Source organism: Pogoniulus pusillus, chromosome 28, assembly GCF_015220805.1.
Source record: "Pogoniulus pusillus isolate bPogPus1 chromosome 28, bPogPus1.pri, whole genome shotgun sequence".
Lineage (NCBI taxonomy): Eukaryota > Metazoa > Chordata > Aves > Piciformes > Lybiidae > Pogoniulus > Pogoniulus pusillus.
The window spans coordinates 9,129,796-9,153,445 of NC_087291.1; the positions used below are offsets into that span (position 1 = coordinate 9,129,796).

The 23,650-nt window shown below is 39.9% G+C and overlaps 1 protein-coding gene across 6 annotated transcripts in view; it reads right to left on the bottom strand.

Moving 5' to 3' along the window:
- Nucleotides 1–23,650, bottom strand: part of STK31 (serine/threonine kinase 31) — a 109,096-nt gene that overhangs the window by 77,535 nt on the left and 7,911 nt on the right. For 3 of the 6 annotated variants that reach the window (XM_064166958.1, XM_064166957.1, XM_064166954.1), the window contains exons 8-22: nt 22,515–22,600; nt 21,540–21,699; nt 18,956–19,078; nt 16,268–16,447; nt 13,622–13,738; nt 12,582–12,701; nt 12,002–12,133; nt 10,866–10,967; nt 10,348–10,428; nt 8,871–8,996; nt 8,075–8,200; nt 7,668–7,754; nt 6,630–6,779; nt 5,094–5,219; nt 3,895–3,963 (exon numbers count right to left, since the gene is read on the bottom strand). In XM_064166958.1, the coding sequence (XP_064023028.1) occupies nt 3,895–3,963; nt 5,094–5,219; nt 6,630–6,779; nt 7,668–7,754; nt 8,075–8,200; nt 8,871–8,996; nt 10,348–10,428; nt 10,866–10,967; nt 12,002–12,133; nt 12,582–12,701; nt 13,622–13,738; nt 16,268–16,447; nt 18,956–19,078; nt 21,540–21,699; nt 22,515–22,600 (1,785 nt within the window). Of the gene's footprint in view, nt 1–124; nt 1,849–3,894; nt 3,964–5,093; nt 5,220–6,629; nt 6,780–7,667; nt 7,755–8,074; nt 8,201–8,870; nt 8,997–10,347; nt 10,429–10,865; nt 10,968–12,001; nt 12,134–12,581; nt 12,702–13,621; nt 13,739–16,267; nt 16,448–18,955; nt 19,079–21,539; nt 21,700–22,514; nt 22,601–23,650 lie in introns of those variants that run through there. The other 3 variants (XM_064166953.1, XM_064166952.1, XM_064166956.1) reach the window with 2 other exon arrangements.

Sequence of the window (23,650 nt, forward strand, 5' to 3'; positions counted from 1 at the left end):
ACTTACAGCTGCTGAGAAGATTCTGAAGAGACTGACATTTTTTCATCCATCAATCATACATGGAGACTTCTGGTTTCCAAAACTCAGGGTCAGCAGTTTGGTGGAGTAAGAAGTATACTTCAGGTGACATGAATTCCAAAGCATTTATTCCAATCCACGTGACACAGCATAACAAATAACATCAGGTTAATGTCAAAAGCTTAACAGATCTTGGAAGACTTAAAGGTAGGCTTTCATTAACAGTGAAAGACTGCAATCAGTATTTAGAGAGAGAAACTTTATTTTCATTGACCAAAACCTAAGCACCATTCTTCTGCAATTAAAGATTTTATCAATGCTTGCCCAAAACTCTACATTCAGAATGGTTTTTAACAAAGATTTTGTTTGCACCAGTTACATATACATGAAAGATCAGGGTTCTTATTTCTCTAATGAAAAACTGGATGATCTATCTTACATGCCAGCCTACAAAAAACAACTGAGAGGTTTAACGGATAACAAAGTCTGATATTGCAGATGGACCTGCCAAAGTGGTATCTTCTGTCCACTGCGGACTGCACCCAAGGACTAATTCCCCCTGCTGCTGCTTCATGCCCACTCCACATCACTTTTCACATTCATCCCACAACAAGCAGCTTCGATAACTCCTCTGCAAAATGCTCATCTGTCAACAGTGCTGTCCAACAGCAACACCCAGAGGCTAAATATATTGCTACAGCAACTCGGCACGTGTTGAACTGCTTCTTTCCAAGAAGGAAAACCTTCATAAAGATAAGCAACGACTTCCTGTAACAACAACTGACAAAACTCTTTCAAAGGTAACATTAACAGCAAAGTGGAGCAGGCAAACAAACCTGCTCGTGAAGAGCACACCTTTATTGCTAATGGGAACAACATTTAGGAACAGATAATACACACACTTCCACTGAACAAAGCAGCAGCAGGTTTTGCAGATGTGTGTTTACAGTATAGTGGTTGGCAGGAGTGCTGTAGAGGAGTAACTAGAGGAATATCTGCTCTCTAGAAAGCCAACTGCAGTTTGTAAATGCAGAAAGACTAAGAAATGCAGGGTGCTCTCAGTCTCCTACACCAGTTGTCACAGTAGGGCTTTTGTGGTTTTCAGTTTGGTTTGGTTTTCTGGCACTGGCTTTTGTTTTGGTTTTGCTCAGTTCTGGGGCAGGGAGGGGTGTTGGGTTTTTTGATTTGTTGGTTGGTTTTACAGAGTTTATTTGTTGGCTTTCTGAGAGTTCTTTAAATCTTCAAGGCTTTTCCTCTAGGAACAACTGGTCTATGTGACCACAAGAAGTCTCCAGCAGCAAAGTAGCACCTTAGAGAGCATCTCAAAAAGGAACACATTATCCAGAATCACAGCAAGAAAAGGGATAGAAAACTAGATACAAAAATACATATCTAAAGAGTCATCTTAAAGACCTCTTGTCATCTATCAAGCTCATTCTCTGCAAGTGTAAAGCCTACACAACAAAGACAAAGGCTGACAAACTACAAACACAATCAATAACACTACACTCATAACCCCAAATACTTCTTTGGAGTTCAGATCAGGACAATGACTTAAAAGCCAAACAAGAAACAGAATTCTCAATCAAACACCTGATGAGAGTTCCTTATCTATTTGAGTAGGGCTTGCTTCATCCTCCTCAGTTAAACAATTTTATTTTCACCTGTTTTCTCAGAGACATGCTTTTCACATGGCCCATGCTCTTCACCTGGCCACAGTGAAACTGGATTCATATCAACTCCCAGGAAGCAATCATCCCTCAGCACCTGCTCAGCACTCAGTCTGCCACAGCACAACAATTTCAGGAGAAGAGATTTAACTCTATCATCCTGCAAACAGAGGAAGAAGGATTTCTCATCAGTAAGGAAAACAAACTCTATCACAAGTAATAACCAATTAATTGAAGAAGACATCTTAACTGCTTAGAGTACAAAGCTCTGGCCAAAGGTTGCACCATCGCATTCCCAATGGTCAGCAGCACTTGACATTCACAGTGCTGCTCATCAACTACTAAATGAAAGCAACCATTCTGCATCAGGTCTGTCAAGCTGGTGCCAGCACATTCCACAGGTCACAGCATGAGTAGTTACACTATTTTAAAATGTTGATTCACTCAACTGCTGTCTATTAGAGCAATACTGAAGCTGTGTTTCTCCTCAGTAGAAAGGCCAACAGGTACCATTTGCCTTCTACATCTTCATCTTCTAACTTCTGGCCTATTGCTTTCTCTCTCTATAAGGGCACAGAGTCAGAAAGGAAGAACACCACCAATGTAAAAAACTAAATCAACAGCAGCTATGTTGCTGTTAACTCATCACACTCAGGCTCTTTGGATTTATCAGAACAGATTACATGCCTACATGCTTAGCAGTGCTAGACTCCATCCACCCAGCAACAAAACAGAGCTGCTCTACATATGCATAAGCGTCAGCTGGTGAGGGAGGAAAAAAGCGCACAGTGGGTTTGGAAAAGGGGAGAGCATCCAGATTACCAACTCTCAATGGGAACAGAATGCTTCTGTCAGAAGGCTTGCTTGTTCAGACTCCAAGGCAGCAACCTTCTGACCAGGCTCAGTAAACCAGCAAAGCACAAGAAAGCAGTGCACCTCTCACCTAGCTTCATTGCACTTGAAGAATCATTTTGATGCAAACAAATGTACACGAGCAGTCAGAAACTTAGAGAAGAAAGAGGCAATCAATTTCTAACCTTTTTCACTAATTAATCAGAGTGACTCTGAAGAATGAACCACTCCCTAAGTAACCTCAAACCTGGGTAAAAAGATGATATCTGAAAACTTGATCTTACAAAGGCATCGTAAAATATTTATAGAGGATTTTAACTTCTCAAAAGAAAATAATTAAGAATTCAAACATGGGCAGGAGTGAACCATAACTACACACTAAGTGTAGAAGTCTGAGCATTTCCTGACACCATCAAATGGCTGTCAACAACATGTATTCCCTTCTCACTATCCTCTCCCACTAAGGAAACTGAAACATGATTTCACAATGATGACTGCTATGGGACAAGGTTTACTCCATTTCCTTTTGTTTCTTTTTTTTTTTTCTTTGCTAACACAAAACCAGATGCTGAAACACACTGATCCAATACTGTAGCCTGGCTTGATTGAATGCCTCCAAGACCTTCTCTCTACACTGCTTTCTCTCAGTTACCCAACATTATCATCACAGGTTTAAAGCTTGTTTTCCCATGGCAATTTCATGTTTGCTGAAAACAACAAATATTCTATGAGTTGCGAGTGTGCAATTCCTTTGGGCACAAGACTAAAATGGAAGGGAAATTACCAGCCTGTCAAGAGCCTGCAGATGGGCATGCAGATAATTCTGAGTAAGCTGATTATAGATGTGCCACTTAAAAGAGATTTTCCCCAAGAACTGGGACAGGGATTAACAGCCACAGGTCTAAGAGATTCCCCAAGACACCACTGAAACATATTTATTAATGTTTCTTAGTAAAAACCTCAAGCATGCTCCTGTGCACTGCAGGCAGTAGGGACTGCTTTCCAGTTGACTCTGGTGGTCAGTGCACATGCACACACGCACACATCCAGAATGCATCCTCAAAAACTGCCCACAACACCACATTGATGATATCAAATAGTTACCCATGAAGAAATCGCTCCTCTTAAGACCAGAAATAAATATGAAAAAAACTCCTGTGGCTTTTACTTTCTAAAACAGTCAGATTGTTTTGTGCATTTTGTGCTATTTAGAATTATCAAAATAGGCAATTAAGGACACTTTCAACTCAGCACTTGGAATTAAATGTTTGACTTCAATATAAATGAAAGAAAAAACAATCAACCTCTTATAAACACGACTATTCCAATTTTCCTCATCTGACAATTAACATACCATGACAAGCACATCCAACTCAGGTGTTCCATCTTCTTTTACATCCAGCTCCTGGTTTTGAACACAAAGCTGTAAATGCAAAGATATGTAATGGGTAAAATTGGTGGGGTTTTCCCTTTAAATTAACAAAAGCAAACACCAGTCAATGGATTGTTACAGGAAAACGTCAAAGAAAGGCTTTTCTCCTAGTTTCACAGCAAGGTAAAACATGCAAGGGGCTCAAGTTCACTTACATAGAAAAAACACAGAAAATATTATCAGAGGAAACATTCATGGGTCAAAATAAATAATCTTTAAAAAAAATGACTCAAAGTACAACTCACAGCTTACATTTCTGTTAAGAAGAGTTTTTAAGGTGCTACAGCACAGCGGTGATTACTGAAGCCATCACTGTGCAGCTAGCACAACTGACAGCGTTTCCCAGAAATACCCCTGTGTACCTGGAACTCCAACTGCTACTCAATGAACCAGCTTCAGTGTATCAAGTGCTCACACAAAATTATTGCCCGGAGACGTCAGGACTGGGTGGCTAGCTTGTGCCTTTTCAAGTCTGGGACATGTCAAGTTTTCCCACTCAGAACACATGGCACTGACACCTTGAGTTGTGGAGGCAGTGATACAGTGCAAGAAGGCAAAGAGAAGTTGGAGGAGACGCTGTGCAATATACTACCTAAGACAGGAGAGTAAATTCCTTTCTCCTCCCTGGCCTAACCTACTAACAATCAAAACACATACTAAAACAAAGAAAAAAAAATCTCTAACCAATCACCATTGCCAGTAACAAAGCACATGACAGCCCCATCATTGCCCTCATCTTCCCTCTTATATAGGTAATTCCTCAGGGTCACACAAAAAAAAAGACCAACCAACAAACAACAAAATTAAAATAAAAACAGAATCAAGCAAAAAAGTTTCACAAGAAACAAATAGGAAATGCAGCAAGAACCGAATCCATAGCACGAGGAACAAAGGCATCGTTTCTGTTCTTATTACAATACAAATTACACTGCATAATTTACAGGAAAATGCAGTGGGTCTTCTGCACATAATCACAGCTCCCACTTATCCACACCCAGCAGTCACCTCAGAAGGCCAACACTTAGATTGCCAAAGCACTTCAAAGCAGAAGTTGTCGCTCTTTAAAAGCCTGCTCTAGGCCCACAGTATTACTGGAAAGTCTCCCACAAACCATAACATACCCAGAGCAGAAGGCAGCCATAAGCATACATGTCAGAGGCTGAAGAAGCTGGCTCTCCCATTTTCAATTCAGGAGAAACTAAGCTCAGGGTACCGACGACCATATTGTTCGCAGCAGCACGCTGTTCCTAGGGGAGAAAAACTGTACCAGTAATACCAAGCACAACTAATACTACTTTGAGGAAGATTCCTTTCCCCCCCTCTGCCTTTTAATATGTCACACAACTCTACCATACATTTCTGTGCTGATTCAGACTGAAATGTAAAATCCTCCTTTACTGATTAAAAAAAAACCCACTATGTAGAAAAAGAGAGATAATGTCACATATCTGTCATTGGTAACTGTAAGGAAAGAATAGGATGACAGCTGTTACTTCATAGTAGAATTATTAAATCTCATAAGGTGTTAGAGAATACAGACTGCAACACTTCCCACATTAGAAAAAAAAATCACAAATATTAAAAGATCTTGGGTGATATTTTGGAGAACTTTAGTTCTTAATTTCAGTCCTGATAACTTTTCTATTTTCATTCTCCATGCTTCTCATCTTTACCTGAAATGCTGCTTCCTCCCTCCTACACGCCAACATATTTAAGGTCTGTCTACTCTCAATATGAAAGATAGATCCTGGGTTTCTATGCCCCTCCATGACAGCAGCCAGCACTATCTATATCCAGCTTGGAAAAGACTGATCTCTAGATTGCCAAGAGTACTTAGCAACACATCAGTTACCAGCTCCACTCTGGCATTCCTTATCCTGCAGAAAGTACAACCACTGAACACAAGTGATGACCCTATGGAGAGGGCACAAGCTGCATGTGAGGTGTGAATCACAAGTGTGACTTTCCTGCTCTATCATACATGAGCTGCTCATTTCAGAAGCACAGCCCATACCTACAGGGAGGTGTAAACAGAGATAGCCTTCCTCAGCTCTTGCAAATTTCACAAGAACACCACCTCTACTGAGCACAACCTTTCAGAAAATCCAGCTGTCAACAATTTTTCAACCATCTCTTTGGCATGTTGTGAATTGATATTTTTTGCTACAGAAGCATTTTGTTGTCCAAACATTTGGTACAGCCAATGTATATCCAAAGCAGAAATAAAGGTTCTCAATGAAACTGACTTCATTATATTTACATTTAAATAAAGATGCATGTAGTCAACACAAAACCCTATTAATTTACCAAATACCACAACAGAGGCACAGAAGTCACATGAGCCTGATTAACCCTTCTTCTAAGGTGAGTTCTTATTCTGCTGATGCTGCTTACCATTAACTACACAAAATAATCAAGAAACAACTACTGCAACTTCTCTACCTTGTTTCACTGTTTCGCTTACCCAGAGCTCACACTCAGCAATTCTTCACCTCTTGAAAAATTTCAACTAGAAGCAAACTAGTCAACCCTATTCAGAACACAAAATGTGAGCCTCATTATTAAGCACAGTGTTTATCAATCAATCTTTGAACTGCAAACAGTTGTCTATCTTTATATATAACACTCACTAAAAGTCACTAGAGAATTTTTTTTACCTCTGATTTGGTGAAATCGAAGTCGCCAACAACTCCTTGTTCACGATTTACAGCAAAAACATTATTTCCATGCAGAGATCCATGTACTATATCAGCTCCATGCAATGCCTGTAGACCTTGGGCCACTCCTTTCATGACTTTTAATGCCTCCTAATAGTGATTTAATTAGGGTATTTATTACAAAGATTGGTATGGGGAAAAAAAGCACAGTATCAAGTCAGTTCCTCTTTAGAACTAAAACTTTGGGTTTAAATGGTTGTAAATATTCAAAGTTCACACAGATTCTGTAATCCCATTCCACAAAATTTGGATTAACTCCCAGCAAAATTATTATGACAACTGGCACAGCAGCCAAGAGTGAAAAAAAATATGCAGTCACCAACTGACAAATAACAAACCTGAAAAGATACGCAGGGAGAACAACACAAATACACCCAAAAAATCCAAGCAACTAACAAACAAAACCAAAGCAACACTAAACAAACAAACACAACACCCCCACCAACTCAAAACGCTAAACCATGCAAGTTTGAGCTTTACAGATAGATTCTAGTTAGGAAACAGAACCAGAAAGAAGACTTTGTTGGCTTCTAGCTACAGATTCTTGGAGAAGGGAGGACTACCCAAAGTGCATACACACATTGTGTGGGGAGGATGGAAAGGAAAAGGAGAGGGATGAATGATGGGGAGGAGAAAAGAGATCCAACTTACACACAAGATTTTTGTAAAACCTCAAAACAGAAATGCCTCAACCCCAGCACTTTTAAAATATACTTGAAATAGAGCCGAGGCATTCCTTTCCACACAAGAAAAAAAGGGTATCCAAGCAAAATCTTCTAGAAAATTACAAACTACTGCATGACAAAATGCTAAGAATACCAGTCAAGCTATCCTGTGCAACTTACTTTATCACTGTCACCCACCAAAGGGAGTACAATAGTAAAACACAATCAGCATTGTAAGAGACAACAAAACACCCAAGAGCTCAGTGTAGAAACATACAAAATAAAAGCTGATATTGTAAACACTTATACTTACTTCTAAGCTTAAAGGTGCACCAGCCTGTAAAGCTTTCAGACTTGCTCCTGGATAGTATGGGACCATTAAGTACACCAAGGGATCAGACTTTAACAAAAAGAAGAAAAGGACAAGTAGATTGTTTAAAATATCAGGAATATTGGGAAGTTTAACACTCACTAGATGTGCAACAGAATCATAGAATCAATCAGGTTGGAAGAGACCTCCACGACCATCCAGTCCAAACTATCACCCAGCCCTGTCCAATCAAAAGATCAATTCATGATCATTACTAAGTTGACAGTTTCTCTAAACTCAGAAAACAACTACTTTTCTGACTCAGTGCTCCCACTCAACATGTTTTAAGTTTTAAGGTCCAACTACAAGTTTTTCAGCTTAAACCAGACAATCATTAATTTGAATCTTGCCTTGCAGAAAAGAACAAACAACAGTTGCAGTAATCCAGACTTCTCCTTCTGCTGATTCCAGGCTCTGTGATACTTGGCAACTCTTTCAATCACTTCCGCTTCTGAGCTTACATCTACAAAGTAACCCTCAAAAACAAAACACAAACTCAAGTTACTACTCCCAATACCTGCAATATTATTGCATTCAATTCTGCTTAAAGAAATGCATATTGTTAGATGCCAGCAAGTAACAACTTCTACTTCACACAAAACTCCATCCTGAAAGCCATAGACTCATCCCATACATTCTTATTATCCATCTGTAAAAACAAGATCAGGAGTGTGTCTCTATTCTGAGATTTAAATAAGCCAAGTCAAAGGCAAGAAGAATATGTAGATCTATGGTTCTCATAACACTACAGCCCTTGGCTTCCCAGTTGCTAGCAGAGTGGTACAGAAGCAGCACAAATAAAAAGCAGCAGTTTCTCCATTTCTCAGTGAAATTCATCAGCAAAAAGAGGCAGCAGTAGTGAACATGAGAACAGGTCCACCGGGTACCAGAAAGAACAGACAGTAGAGAAGCACTGTTCACCACAGCACTCCCCAAAAGAAGTGAAAAGACAGTCAGTTACATCAAAACAATCAAGAAGGAAAGCAATGCTGTGTGTTCTACACAACCCAGCAAAAATAGCTGCCATCAGAAAAGGGCTGTTAAACACAGGGATAGGAAAGGAAGAGCAGAGTTTATTCACAACCTGCACTTTGCAAAGGCCAGACCTCACCTGCAGTGCTAACTCAAAGCCACTGCCAACATTACCTTTAGAAGAACTTTCTGACCCCGAATTCCTGAACACACTAAAAGTCTCTTCGTGCTCAGTTCCTCCACAGGCTCAGCATCCAAAAGCTCTCGCTCCAGGCTGCATGTCAGAAGTCCACCAGAGTTCTGCAGCATGTGCACACAGAGATACCCAGAGTAAGCACACGGATTTAACATCTGGTGAGATTCAGGGGCTTCAACTACCTCTCCTCTCTCTCAATCAACTTAAAGCACAATACCAGTAGGGACACATAAAAAACCTACAGCATCTGTTACCAAGGGGCTGGCTGCAATGAGGCAGCTACTGAAATCACAGAATCATCATCTTTTTGGTAGGAATACACCTTTAAGATCATGTATTGCAACTGTTAACCCAGCACTGCCAAGTCCACCACTAAACCATCTCCCTTAGTACCACATCTGTATGTCTTTTAAATACTTCCAATGACAGTGACTTCACCACTTCCCTGGACAACGCCTTTCCAATGCTTTACAACTCCTTCACTGAAGACATTTTTCCTGTCATACAGCCTAAACCTTCCTGGTGCATCTTGAGGCCATTTTTTATTTCCCCATTGCTTGTTACTTGGGAGAAGAGACCAACATCCACCTTGTTACAGGTGGTACCTGCACCCAAAAGGAGGTCCCTCTGGGTAGTTGGAGAGGGCAAAGAAGTCTCCCCTCAGCCTTTTTTTCTCCAGGATAAACAATCCCATATAACCACCCCTCATAAAACCTGTGCTCTAGAGCCTTTACCAGCTCCCTTATCCATTGTTAGGCACACTCCAGCACCTCAAAGTCCTCCTTGTAGTGAGAGCCCCAAAACAGAACAACAGTATATGAGTTGCAGCCTCAGCAGTGCCACGTAGAAAGATACAATCAATTCTCCAGTCCTGCTTTGCACACTATAACTAATATAAGCAGGGTACTATTTGGCTTCTTGGCCACCTGGGCACACTGCTTGTTCATTTTCAGCTGACTGCAGACCAACACCCCAGGGTTCATTCTCACCAGGTAGCTTCCCAACAACTCTTCCCCAAGCTTGTAGTGCTGCATGGAATTGCTGAGATCCAAATGCAAAACATGATATTTTATCTCTGTTTAATCTCACACCACTGGCCTTGATCCATCAGTTCAGTCTTCCTAGATCCCTCTGTAGAGCCTCCCCATCCTTAAGGAGATCAACAACTCCTGCCTAACTTGGTGTCATCACAAACTCACTGAAGATACATCCTATCTCTCCTTATCCAGATCATTCACAAAGATACTGATGACAACTGGCCCAAATACTGAGCCCTGGGGAACATAAATGCATTCTCTGAACATTGAGAAGAGAGGGAGAAGGAGAATGCCCACAACAAACACCACTCAGGATATATGTCCCCCAAACAAAGACTGTCAGAGCATTGCTGGTGCAGAGCCTTTACAGCGCCTGAAACACTAACTGACAGGGTATTCAAACATCATCTCTTCTTACCATATAGTTCAGTATTCCTGCTTCTGGATAAAGAAGTGGTAACTCAGGAAACCATTTCTGTGCCAAAACAGTAAGCTTCTCCTAAGCAAATGAAACAAGGCCCCATATTGTCAGGTGAGTGGCTTCCAATATATACAGATATACACTGAATTTAGCAATGTATACCCAGGACAGTCAAACCTACACTGACCACAGCTGTAGCTCCAACATCAAATCAAGGTAACACTGTCATTTGCTTTTTTCAAAATACACACACACTAAAGAGAAATAAATCAAAACAACACAAGCTCTTCTGGTTGAGAACTTTACCCATCTATGGGGAGGTGAAACGGAAAGAAGGCTTTAGGAAACTGTGTTCAAATAGACATGAAACTGATCAGCCTCCCTCCCTTCTCACATCAGTTTCACCAAAAAAGAGCCATGCTAACATTCAGCACCACAAAAATAACACATTAAAGCAAATGAAATGCAGATGTGACACACAGATGTTTTAGTTACCACAGCAGATCAACACTTACATATTCTTCTTGCTCCTTGGATATTTCCTGAAGAACCCTATCTCGCAGATCAGCAATTTCCTCTTTAATCCTTGTCATTTCAAATGCACTGTAGTCATCAGACTGCATTAGGCATACAAAAGTTAGTGTGTGATTCTCATTCTACTATTTCACCAAGTAGCCTACTGTATCTAGACTAACACACAACCCCCGTATCAGTTCTGGAGTTGAAGCTGTTCTCAAATGCCTCTTTCACTCAGTCTCCTCTCTGGAAACTCAAGAGGAGCTCTTAACAATTTATCACTCAGAAAGGTGTTCCCATTGTTAATATGACAGACTAAATATTCCAGCCCTTTTCCTGATGCTTTCAGAAGTCAAAGAGGTTTGTTATTTTTGTTATTTTTTTTTCCCAGTAGCTAACCACATACAATTCTAACACTAACATCACTGATCTACCAGCAATGCTAGGTTCCACAATCTATTCACTTTAGCTCCTAAGCAGGAACTCTCCTCATGTTGCCTTTTTCATCACAAATCCTTTTCCCAGTGGGTTTCATTAGAATGTCTCCTTTTAAAATCCCTCTTGGAAGTTTACTGCCCCTTTATAATGCTTACAGAGAGACATAATAAAGGTTTTTTTTGTTGTTTTTCCTTTAAGCATTAGAGTAATTAATATGCAATCATAAAAACAGCACTGAAGATGAGGTAATACTTAAAAGGCTTTGCACTCTGACGTGGCATAGTGGGGAACCCTGAAAACTAGAACAGATTACTTCTGTGCCCAAAGAGGAGGTAAATGCATTTCTGATAAGTGACAACTCAACTCATACAACCAGCACAGTAAAAAACACTAGACAAAACTGTACATGTGAACAGCAACTGTCACCAGAGGAATGTTAAAAGCACAGTGCCATGGCTGAGGGCTGAAAGTGACTCTGTACTGATTTTTTCCATTTTATGTTTTAAGCCATTCAGGCTCGGTCTCAGAGCCCTGTAAAACTTCCACAGTGAAAGGCAAAGTTCAGGTCAGAAAACAAGCTGTTCTATGTAGTCATCACTTACTGGGCATAGACAACATTGCTTCTAAGCCAATTTAAAAAGACAACAGGCAAAAAACACCAACACTGTACTGCTTCCATAGGAAAATATTTTCATACTTCCTCAAAGTTGTTCTTTTCAACCAGCTTGCACCTTAACTGGGCCTTTAAGCTTTTCACCGTTTTCTTAACTGAGAGCAAGATGTTAATGTTGGGTCTTCTATTCAGCCATTCCTCACAATGCTTTTTGAACTAGGAGGAAAAAGAAAAAAAAGATAAAAATGAGAACATGTTCCAGCATTCCAGTTTTATTTGCTTTAGTCCAATGCAGGACAGAAACAGCCTGAAGTCTGTCTCAATTAAGCTCGCACAATCTTCCACTACACAAAAGGGGATTATTTGTGTTTTGTTCTAACAACATTAACAACCTCCTGCAAAACCAACCTTCTACTCACAGTTCCATCCCCTCAGGTTAGTTACTACTCATTTGTAATCAATCTAGAGAGTGCAGCTTCCACTGCTTTAAACTGAACGTAGCATTGGCTGAGGTAATGCACAACTCTAATTCTCAAGTCAATCTCTCATCACCAACATACTCCCAGAACGTCCTTATAAAACAACCAGAGGGTATTTCTTGTTAAGAGGTTATGTCATACTTGTACAGATCAGTGTGACAGCAATAAGTAAAGCATAAACTCACCTCAACACCAGATGAGTATCTCTGCTGTATCACAGTGATCATACTTTGCTCTTGCTGAACTTTATGCAGAAGTTGAATGCAAGCACTCATGATTATTCTCTTCTCTGCTTCATCCTGCTTCTAGATGGAATTACACAGACTGAGATTAAAGACTGAGCTAATTCTTCATTCATACACACCAATGTTTAAGATGTAAAACCTTCACTGAGAAATTCCACTCTAAATGGAAAATTCATCAGAGTTTTCATCTCTTCACAAAGAGATTCTAGAAGGCAAGTCAGCAAGGCTAACAGGTAACCCAACAGCTTCAACACAGTGAAACCAATCTGTCTATGCAAAAGTCCAATCTCATATTCTACATGCTGTCAAATGAGTTTTAAAGACAGCACAGTTCAAGAGGTAGGAAGTATTAAAGCAGGCAACTGTTCTTCTCAATGACAGTCACTGCTTCTATCACACACGAAAGTCACAAACAGACTAATTACTGGATTGTTGTTAGTATGATGCTACAAAGCATAGGATCAGCTTTTGCTGACATGACCATTCTCTGGCACAGGAAAATCCTATCAATAAGGCAATAACATTTGCCTCATACAAAATTTAACTGAAGAAGAACTGTTCATTTTCTGAAGACCAGAGAAAGTAAATTTATCCATACACATTCACATGGAGAGGCATTTCCATATGAGCTCATTTCTGATCACCTGTATTTTCAACACAGCCAACAAAAACTCAGGCCACCTTAAAGAAAGCTTCTTTGCACATAAAGAACCAGTTTTTCCAGTACTGCTTAGGCCAGTCATACATGCAGCTATGTTACTGTAGGCCAAAGCTAGCCCCTGACAGCTGCCAGCAAAACACAGTCTATTCTCTATGTGGAGCACCCTGAGTGGCTTTCCATCACATCTCCATGGAAAAAAAAAAGAGGCTGACTTGTAGCAAATAAACTCATCTGATACATTAAGCAAAGCTTTAAACTGAAATAAAAGACGTATAAAACACAAACGAGTTATGGCACAGTAGGTATGATTAGAACTTACATTTAAGTCATTATCCAGTTCTTCACAAATAGCCAACTCAACCTTTTTGAGAATTTCATCTGCATTGCCAATCCCTTCCTCCAAATCTGAAGATGCTTCTGACATCATGTCAAAACACTTCCAAAAGGGGAAAGAAACAATTCAGTAATAATCAGCCTTGCAATTGAAAACAAGAATTTAGCAAGCAGGCAGCAAATCAAGTAAGAAATACAAAGAGCACTACTGGAAATCTAATCAGGACTTGAGTCAGATTTCACCTTTAACTGCCTCACTTTTGAGTGATGTAGTGACTTCTTGAACTAACAGAGTTAAGATTCTCCAAGCAAGAAGGAAGATGATTCTTGCCTTGGTCAGATTTTACTTTCTCCATTTCAGTGAAAAAAAATACTAAAAACAAACAACAGAAGAATACCAAATCCTTCTCCTATGAAGTCTAATGTCAAAAATCAACATACATGCTGCCCCCACAGGGATACACAAGATGTTTAGTATGGTAGTTTCACAACTGAGTGATCTTTCCATTCCTATATAGTACCATCTGAGATAAAGACATATCTTGTGATCTATTTCACAGTTAATCAAGCATGAAATACATTTAAATTCACCAGAAAATCCTACATGGTATACAGAAGTCAAAAATAACTTAGCTTTGCAATCAACGATATAGGACATGCCAGAGACATATCAGCAATTAGCTTATAAATATACTGAATGGGATTTTCAGCTAAGTTTTGTTGCTCCCATCTGTAGAAGAAGAGGTATCCAACTGGCAAGCAGAGTTAGAAATCAAGCTATGGTCCTGTATTTAACATACAAGATACACAGTTATAACAGAAACCTGTGACCTCCATCTCATTCATTTTTTAGCTACCAAGCTGGCATTTTCAGAATCTTTAGAGGAATACATTTCATAGCCTCAATCCTAAATGAACTGAAAAGAAAAACTCTCAGCAGCAGAAATTCAAACAGTAACCTGCTCCCCAAAGCTTCAGAGCTTGCATATCGGAAAGCTCTCCAAATTTCACTCTCCGCCACAGACCAATTTCCTCCTGGAGATTCTGACTGATTTTATACAAGATTAATTTGTACCCAAAGAGAAGAGGCAAATCTATATAGAATAAGTAAAGGTGAAACACTTGACAGAAGCATTTCCTCTACACAACTGCTCACGTTTATTTAAAAGGAGCTAGAAGGTAAAATGTAACAGAATAATTGTATACCAAAAGCTGAAACTATTAAGATGAATAGTTGGAAATTTATTCCTTGCTCTACCTACCAATGCTTTATCAGCCCATGCAGGAAGTGTATACTTTTCATGGCTCTCATCCATTTGCACAAGAGCTCAGACCTCAAACAGGCAACCAGAAGTTCATCACTAACAAACTTCAGTCTCTTTCACACATGCTGAACCACCCTGAAGCAACCACTGAAAGCCGCCCACAGGTTTGTTTACCCCCTCTAATGAATGACATGATTGCAAACATCTGCAAGTAATTATATGCATTAACATTACACTGCACATGACATGCACAAGTCCATACTGCTGCCGAACAGCGTTTATCACCAGGTCAAGGAACACTTTTCCATAATATCACCTGGCCACAGCAAATGCTCTGACTAGAATCAAATGCAAGGGCAGAACAACTATTCACTATGAAAGAGCACAAGCTTTGTGGACTGTGTGGAATAGAGGGAGAACATCTTACAGTCTTCCCAGGAAAATCATAAATCCAAACCTGAGAAAGAGCATAGCGATTCAGCACAGACACGGAAAAGCCACAAAGTTACCTCCCCACTTTGTGACATTTTTGGGTTTGGTTGGTTGGGGGTTTTTTTGCTTTTGTTTCTCGTGGGGGTTTTGTTTGCTTATTTTATTTTTTCACAAGCAGAACTCAGGGGATGGTTAACTCACAATTCACATCCTTTTAAGCAAAGTAACACCCACTCAACTTCCATGCTCCAAACCTCTTACAACTCAGTCTGAGAGACACTGCATCAGAATAGTACTGCACAAAATACTGCAAGATGAGCAAAAGGTAGTGGACAATTTATCCACATAAATTTTCCACACTCAGAAGTTCAATGACAGGGGGGGAAAACACTACTCTACATTTGGTTTGCAATCTGCACCTGAAGCATAGCAAGTCAGATTGGCTGCTTCCTTGCAGCAACCTTTCAATACCTTTCAGTAGTATTTAGAATCATCTAAAACCTTAAGTCTTACCAGCCAAAAGCCAGTCCAAAGAGCTAGTTAAAGCACTGCCATCCCAGAATGAAGTGATAGAAAACAACCATACAAAAGATTTTATAAAATACTTATGTATTTTTATCACATTTTATACATAAAGAACTATCACTGTATTTGTAAACATTCTTAGCATAAAATTATGTACTGCTCAATACAAAAGATGTCCTTTCATAAGGAAGAATAAACTCTGGTTTACCACAAAGGTGCACTAAAAATAAATTAACATTTCATTCCTCCACACATTCCCTTTCTCTCTGTACCCAGACACTGTCATTTAGTGCCTCTGCTCATATACAACACTGCCACATGAGGTTATGTCTACTAATGCCTGCTCTTCACAAGCTTACTGTCCTAGTTTGTATTTTTCACGAACAGGAAAGACTGACTCCTCACCTTACCTTTAAGTTTCCCCCAAACCAGTCAGCAAGTATCTGCAGAGCTGTGTCCGTATTATTTCTGACATGGATTAATTTATTCATTTTGACACTCTTCCATTCAAAGAACTGCTGAAATGCCTCTACAGAGTCATCTACTTCAGAACCTTGACCAGCCATCATCTCCAGAGAAGGAGACAGTTCCTGTGTATCAAGTGAATCAAACAAAAACAGTGGGATTTTAAAACACAAGCACACACCTGGATAGATGGCATGGAGAAGCCAGGTTCAAAAGGAACAGCTTGAAGGAGAGAAAGAATCAGCCCACTTAACAGCAGCCAGGTGTCAGCAACAGTACTGAAAAGGGTTCAGTAGCAGTTTCATACCCATTGTCACACTCTGTTCATTAAAAAAAAAAAATAGTCTCAGTCATGCCATCAGGCTGTCCTCAATGAAAGAATTCTGGAAGTTACGGCCTCTTTATTCTCATTTATTTTTTTACTATAAACACAAAAAGGACTCCTTCAAATACATTGCAGGAAAAACTAACATGAGGCAATGTAGCACCACTTCTGAATGAGGTGGATGCCCTGGTGACAGAGGATACAAAAAAAAGTAGCCTTCTTTGTCTCAGACTATACTGCTGGAGACTGTCCTCAGGAGCCCCTGACACCTGAGACACCAGAGGAAAGCATGACAAAGTAGCCTTCCCTGGTTGATGAGGACTAGGTTAAGGAACAGTTGAGTAATCTGGACATCCATGGGTTGTGATGACATGCACCCATGAATACTAAGGGAGCTGGCACAATTCATTGCCAGACCACTCTCCATCTTCTTTGCTACTGCACACTATCCATGGGGCAGAGGAAACAACTTTCTCACAGACAGCTAACGGAATGACTGACTGAATGCAAGTTCAGCTCACATTCTAGCTTGTGGGTATACACAAATTCCTCTAAAGCACTCTCAGCCTTCCTCTTAACCACTGCAGAATTATCATCTGGGAAGCAGGGATCTCACCAACTGGTTTGAGGGATTTTTGATCCTAGACGGCAGGACCAGCTGTGGTTGGAGCTGTCTAATTTTTTTTTGAGTTCTCGCTGAGAGGTACAAAACTTAAGTCAGAAGAGATGCATGATGCAGAAGACAGATTCACAGTACACAGCCTCAATCAGAAGGTCATTAGCTTCCGAGTTCCGGTTCTTCTGTGAGCCACTATGAAAAGCTACTTGTTTCTCTAGCTCAGCACAGTATGACCTCTTCAAATCTAACAGCAACCAAGGTTCGCAACCATCTTTGGTAAAAAACTTTTCTGTTTCCCTACTTGAGAAAACTATTTTGATCCTCTAGCTCCCAATACAACAGAGAATGGATCATCAAGACTATTAATCTAACACACAAAAATAATTTAACACACCTAACAGCATTTTAGTATTCCAATATTTACAACTACTAACATTTCAGTACAGTACAACTATCTGGAAGATGCTTAATGCCCACCACCTAGTGGATTAGCACAGCATAACCCCTTAAACAAATGAAAATATTTTTTTTTAATAAAGTAAAAACCCTAAGCAAACACAGACATGAAACCCAAAACCCCACTACAAAACAGAAAATCCCTAAGACAAATTTTCCTCTCTTTGAAGCAGAAGCCACATGGGGCCTTCAGTGACAGAAGCCATGAAATCCTACCCATCCACTATTTATTTTAATTAAAACACCAAACTGTGTATCAGACTAGAACCGAAAAAATAACTTTATCAAAACACTTTTTTTAATGCATCTAAAAAATAATTTGTTACAAAGGGAATAAGTAACTCCATCAGCATTTGAATGCTTCTATTTATTAATGCTGCTCCAACCTTATAGAAATTACACGTAGCCTGTAATCATGGTGAATTTTACTAAGAACCCTATCTCATACATGTGTTTCAGAATACATCTCAGGAACATGCACAGTCAAACTGTCAAACTAATATCCATCTTTTCCCCTTTCCACACATCCTTCCGTAGTAAAAACAAAAGCAAGTTAAAGTTTAAAATAAGTAACTTCTAACAGCAATGGCCAGATACACCAACTTCATGTTTCTCTTGGTAAAGTCCTCTTCAAAAGCTTTTACTGCTTCTTGAAAGCCTATCTCCCCATCTACCTCCCCACCTTCTGTTGTTGAGCTGACTGGAAGGAAGTCTTTTGGTATACAAACAGCTGCTTCTGCAGTGTTTTGCCTCTCACCTTAAAAAAACAGAAATGCTTTGGACATTTTACACTTTGGTCCACTAGTTCAAACTACATAACCACCATAACAGAAAAGACTAGGAAAGCTTATAATCCAACCACAAAATCCAGTGCTACAACTAACCACACCGGCTTTCTAACTGTAGGTTCTCTCATTAATACCTGCACTTAACTAAATACTCTGTGCTTCATAAAGTCTTGTTAGCCACTAAGCGCATTACCATAAGAGAAAACTTGCTGCTCAAATAGAGTATCTAGACAGTAATTTTCATCTAGAAACACAGCACACAAGAGATCTGGATCACAAATAACACTGAGAACTAGAGGTGTTCAGTGTACAACCTGAATCAGAAGTGCTAAGTTCACGTATCACTAGTCAAGGTCTCAAACAACAGAATAGTTAACACTTAAGAAACATCCTCCACAGGTTCTCAGTGTTCCAGAATAAAGACAGATAAAAGCAACCTCCTTACCTGTAACATTCTTGAGCGCTCAGACAGGGGCAGCCGATCCACTTCTGCAATTAATTCTTCCACTGCTGAATACAAGTTCTGCTGCACCTCATCTCTCTTGGTAATTAATGTATCTCTTTCATCCTATAAAGAAGCAAAAGCAAGTCACCAACTCAGACTCAAATGCTACATACACCATGTGGAAAGTAATAAAAAGTATTAATCCTTTCCCCATCCCAGGAAGAAGAAATAAATAACTAACTTTTAGAATGTCTATTGTAGATGGCAACTAGTACAACTCAAAAACCAGAAAGTTAGTCATGGTATTAATACCAGTTTCACATGAAGCCAAAGAACAGCAGAACAAGCACTTACTACTAAAAAGCAATATATATCTGTAGTATAAACATGTATACACAAACACAAGTTCTCAGGGATTTCAAGTTTAGTTTATCCCGTAAAACTTAGAAGTTGATTTAATCAGGAGTTTCTGTATTCACTGAAGACAGAGTAGAAATCTTTTGCTGTAAAAGAAAAAGGCACAACGAGACCCAATGGTTGGAACCTGAAAGATGGACAAACTCCATCTAAAAACAAAACACCCAAGCTGTAGCATACATCGCTTTAAAACTTAAATTAGCAATTGATCAGGTCTTTTAATTCAGCCACACATTAGTGGGATGTACAATACAAGTCAGCAGACTAAGTTTTACCATAGAAAGTTAACACAACATACTGATTTAGCACTTAAAAACATGAACCAAACACCACAAAAAGGATTTAATAAGCACTTCTGCACTTTTTGGCTACTTCTGCAACTGCTATTGCCTCACTTGGAATCAGGGATACACCCTAAGAAAACTTGAACCATGTGAATCCCTAAGCAGCTCTGGTTCCTGGGTAACTCACTCTCTAGCTATTCTTCTGTACGTTACTCCCCTCTATACAAGACTGAAACATCATCTCTTTATTAACCTTTCCATTTAAACCAAGTTTAAACATTTCTTCTGGTATTTAGTACACAGAAGTTTTTTTGCCTACAGCATTCACAAGTATGCCATACCAGAGGGATCTGAAGTGTGAGAATTGGGTGTGCAGGAACCTCATGAAGTCCAACAAGGCTAAATGCAAAGTCTTGCATCTGGCTCAGGGTAACCTCCTGGGGAATGAAGAGACTGAGAAAAGCCCTGTGTAGAATGACTTGGGGTAGCATTGGATGAAAAGCTGGACATGAGCTAGCTATGCGCGCTTGCAGTCCAGGTGGCTACAGGTATTCTGGGCTGCATCATCAGAAATGCAGCCAGCAGGTCAAGGGAAGTGATTATGTCCCTCTACCCTGCTGAGACCTGACCTAGAGTACTGTGTCTCACTCTGAAGCCCGCAGCAAAACACAGACATGAACCTGTAGGGAGTGGGTCCAGAGGAGGGCCACACACTTAACCTTTCTTCATAGGAGAAATCCTTTGATTAAGAGAGTCTGGGTTGTTCATCGCGGAGAAGAAAATGTTCCACGGAGACCTGACTGCAGCCTGTGAGTACCTAAAGGGGGCTTACAGGAAAGCTGGGGACAGACTTCTTAGCAAGACGGGACCAGAGGCAATGGTTTTAAACCAAAAAAGGGCAGATTTAGACTTAAAGTCTAAAGATAAGAAAGTAAGTATCTCAACGAGGGTGGTGAAACAGTGGAACACCTAGCCCAGACAGTTGGTAGATGCCCCAACCCTAGAAACATTCAGTGTTAGGTTGTACTCTAAGCAATCTCATCCAGCCAGGATAGCTGGACTAGAAAACCATTCAAGGGTTCTTTCCAACCCAAAGCACTCCACAGTTCTCTGCTACAGATATTTTAGTACTTGTCCCTGCACAAGTAACAAAACTAGAACTTAACAGGCTTCTCCTCACGGCTTGTTTTCTAGACCATTTCATGAGATTTGAATTCAGTGTAAAACAGCATTCTAACATTCTAAATGTTTGAAGCTATACTTGAAACTAACTGCAACACATTTGCTGCCGTTCTCCCACAAACCATCTCTTCCCTGCCTCTACCACAACTACTGCCACAGCCTGGGGAAGCTTCCTCTTCTCCAGAGCTCATCGCCACACACAGACCCAGCACACAACTATCCTTACCAACACAGCCCCGTCTACCCACCTACGCAGGATTCTTCGGATCTGTGGTTGCAGAGCAGTTGCACTAGATGGCAGCTTTCCCCTACACAAGTCCATCTTTCCGAACAATCACATTCTCACAACGCTCTCCCCGTGTCTCCCCGACGCCAGCTAAGCTTACGAGCACAGGCTACGCAGCAGCATGCTGCTTTAACACAAGGCTTTCAAGACATCCACAGCAGATGCACAGCTGAAGCTAATTCTAATACAGCACAAAACCTTTTTAGCTAACACTGTCTGACTGCCTTGTATTGCTCTACAAAACCCAAGGGTGTCGGAAAGTCTTCGTTTAACAAACAAAAAGTAACATCCCAACGTCATGGCGCAATGCTCACTCTAACTCAGCTACACTTAAGACTAAAATACCCTGACAACAACTGTTAAATAGCTCCCGAGAAAAAACAAACCAACAAACAAAACAGTAATTCCAACCTACCACATCTCTGCACAACTGAATCCTCTCTTGAGCCAGCTCGTACTCTTTCCAAATTGTTTCCATTCTTTCCAAGGAAGATGGAACAAGGAGACATCCCTCTGTAACCACTCCTATCATTTCTGAGAGCTGCTCCAGAAAACAATGGTTCTTGTTTGTATGCCTAACGTGTAAAGAGGAAAAAAAAAACATTTTGCCAAGGCTTTTTTACCCCGGAATTCAAGCAGTTTAAAAAATAAAATCAAATCAGTGCTACTCAGACCTTGAATGCACCCATTTTCAGATTATCACCTGCCACGTTAATAGTCTAGTTTCTTTCAAAAGGCAACACCAGTAATTTATCTTATTTAACTGCAGAATATTATCTGAGGAAGGAGGAATGATCAAGAATCCATTCATTATATCCCAGTATTAAAGTCACACATGAAAACTCTCTCCTGCTCTTAATTTCCCTTTGGTGCTACTTTCTCTCTGGGCTCCTTGGGTTCTTTTAACTAGTTCTCCCCAGATATATATAGCAACATTTTATTTTTGTTTCCTTCTCCTAAAGGAGAGGATGGTCATTTCCTTTTCAGATCTTCTTCGCACTGCAGATCTCTTCCTAGAATTACCCTAAAACTAGAAGTCTAGTTTGGTCTACACAAAGACATACACCTCTCACAGCAATACAGACACCCAAGGAACTATGTCCCCATATTTAAAAACTAGCTGCATTTTACTAATCAGCATTGTCCTGGAAGATAAAAATCAAAGTTCTTCTTGCCACAGCTATGGTAAAAGGAACAGAAGTGAACTGAAGTAATCTGAAAAGCAGGCAACTCCAACACCATTGTGAGCTCCTCTCCTCCATATACAACACTGCATTTTCAAGGAACAGTAACAAAACTTTGGAGAAACCAGAAAAAAGAAAAAGCATGCATGACTTCAAGAGAGAATCAGGTCAATGGCAAGTAGTACTACTGCAGAAAAAATACTTACCTAACTTCTTTCAGTATCTTCACCTTAGCAGCCAAATTTCTCATCCTCACGCCAATGTAAGTACTTAGGGTTTCCTCAAAGTGGTGCTGTAAAACAAGAACTCAGTGTACATACAACCATCCTGACCTTCCTAGAAAGAATATTTTTGACTTAAAAAGAAGTCCACACACCAAATCAGGCCACAGTTCTCCCAGGCCAACCGAAATTCAAAAGCTCTTACTCTCACATCGCAAAGATGCTTTTATCAACTCCACCTCAGGTAATGAAAGACAAATTTCAGACGTTGTTAGCCTTCAAGATTTGCTACATTTACAAGAGAAAAAATGCAAAATACACATACTACAAACCCCAAACCTACAAGGATTTAAGTAGCTCATATTTGAATGTAAGTACCCCTAAAATCCACCACCAATCACCCTTCTAAAACAAATCAGTGCCTAAGATAGTGTTTTCAGAGAGCATTTTCTTACTGAAGACTGTCTACAAACTCTTCCTTTAAAGAAGTGTACTTGCAGTTCAACACAAAATACCAAACAGGACTTGTAAAAACAGTTTGGTTTTTTTTAATATGACCATATATAAAAAAATACTTCTAGGAATTCCTCACATTTGAGTGCTATTTTCTTAGTTGCAGACATATTCTACTGTTTGTTAATTTAGTTTGCACAGAAGTGCACAAGCATCCTGTCTTCAGTGGATGCAGAATCTGTGCAATAATAGATTAGTATCTGCAGAAATAGAGGTGCTCTAGGTAGAGGTAACTGACCAGCAAAGGCAGTTACAAGCAGTCTGACTGCTCAAGAAACATTTGTGTGCAAGCTCAGAACTGGGGGCATCAAAAGTAGGTTTTCCCATCTGTAGAAGTAAGTTTGCACAGCGTTTTTCTGAACTCACACAACATACATCTTCCTATTACTGCTGTGGATCACACTTAAAACCATTCACAGTATTTTAAGCCTATTAGTAACTACTACTACATACTCACTTCTGAGATAGTGTTAAGAAATTCCCCTGGAAAGAAACAATCACCTTTTCTACTAAGAAGCAATTACAGAAACAGTAATTTCTATTCCTGATCATTATTTACCAGATCTAGAATTTCCTGGTGGCTATGATTTGGCAACACTTAGGAATTT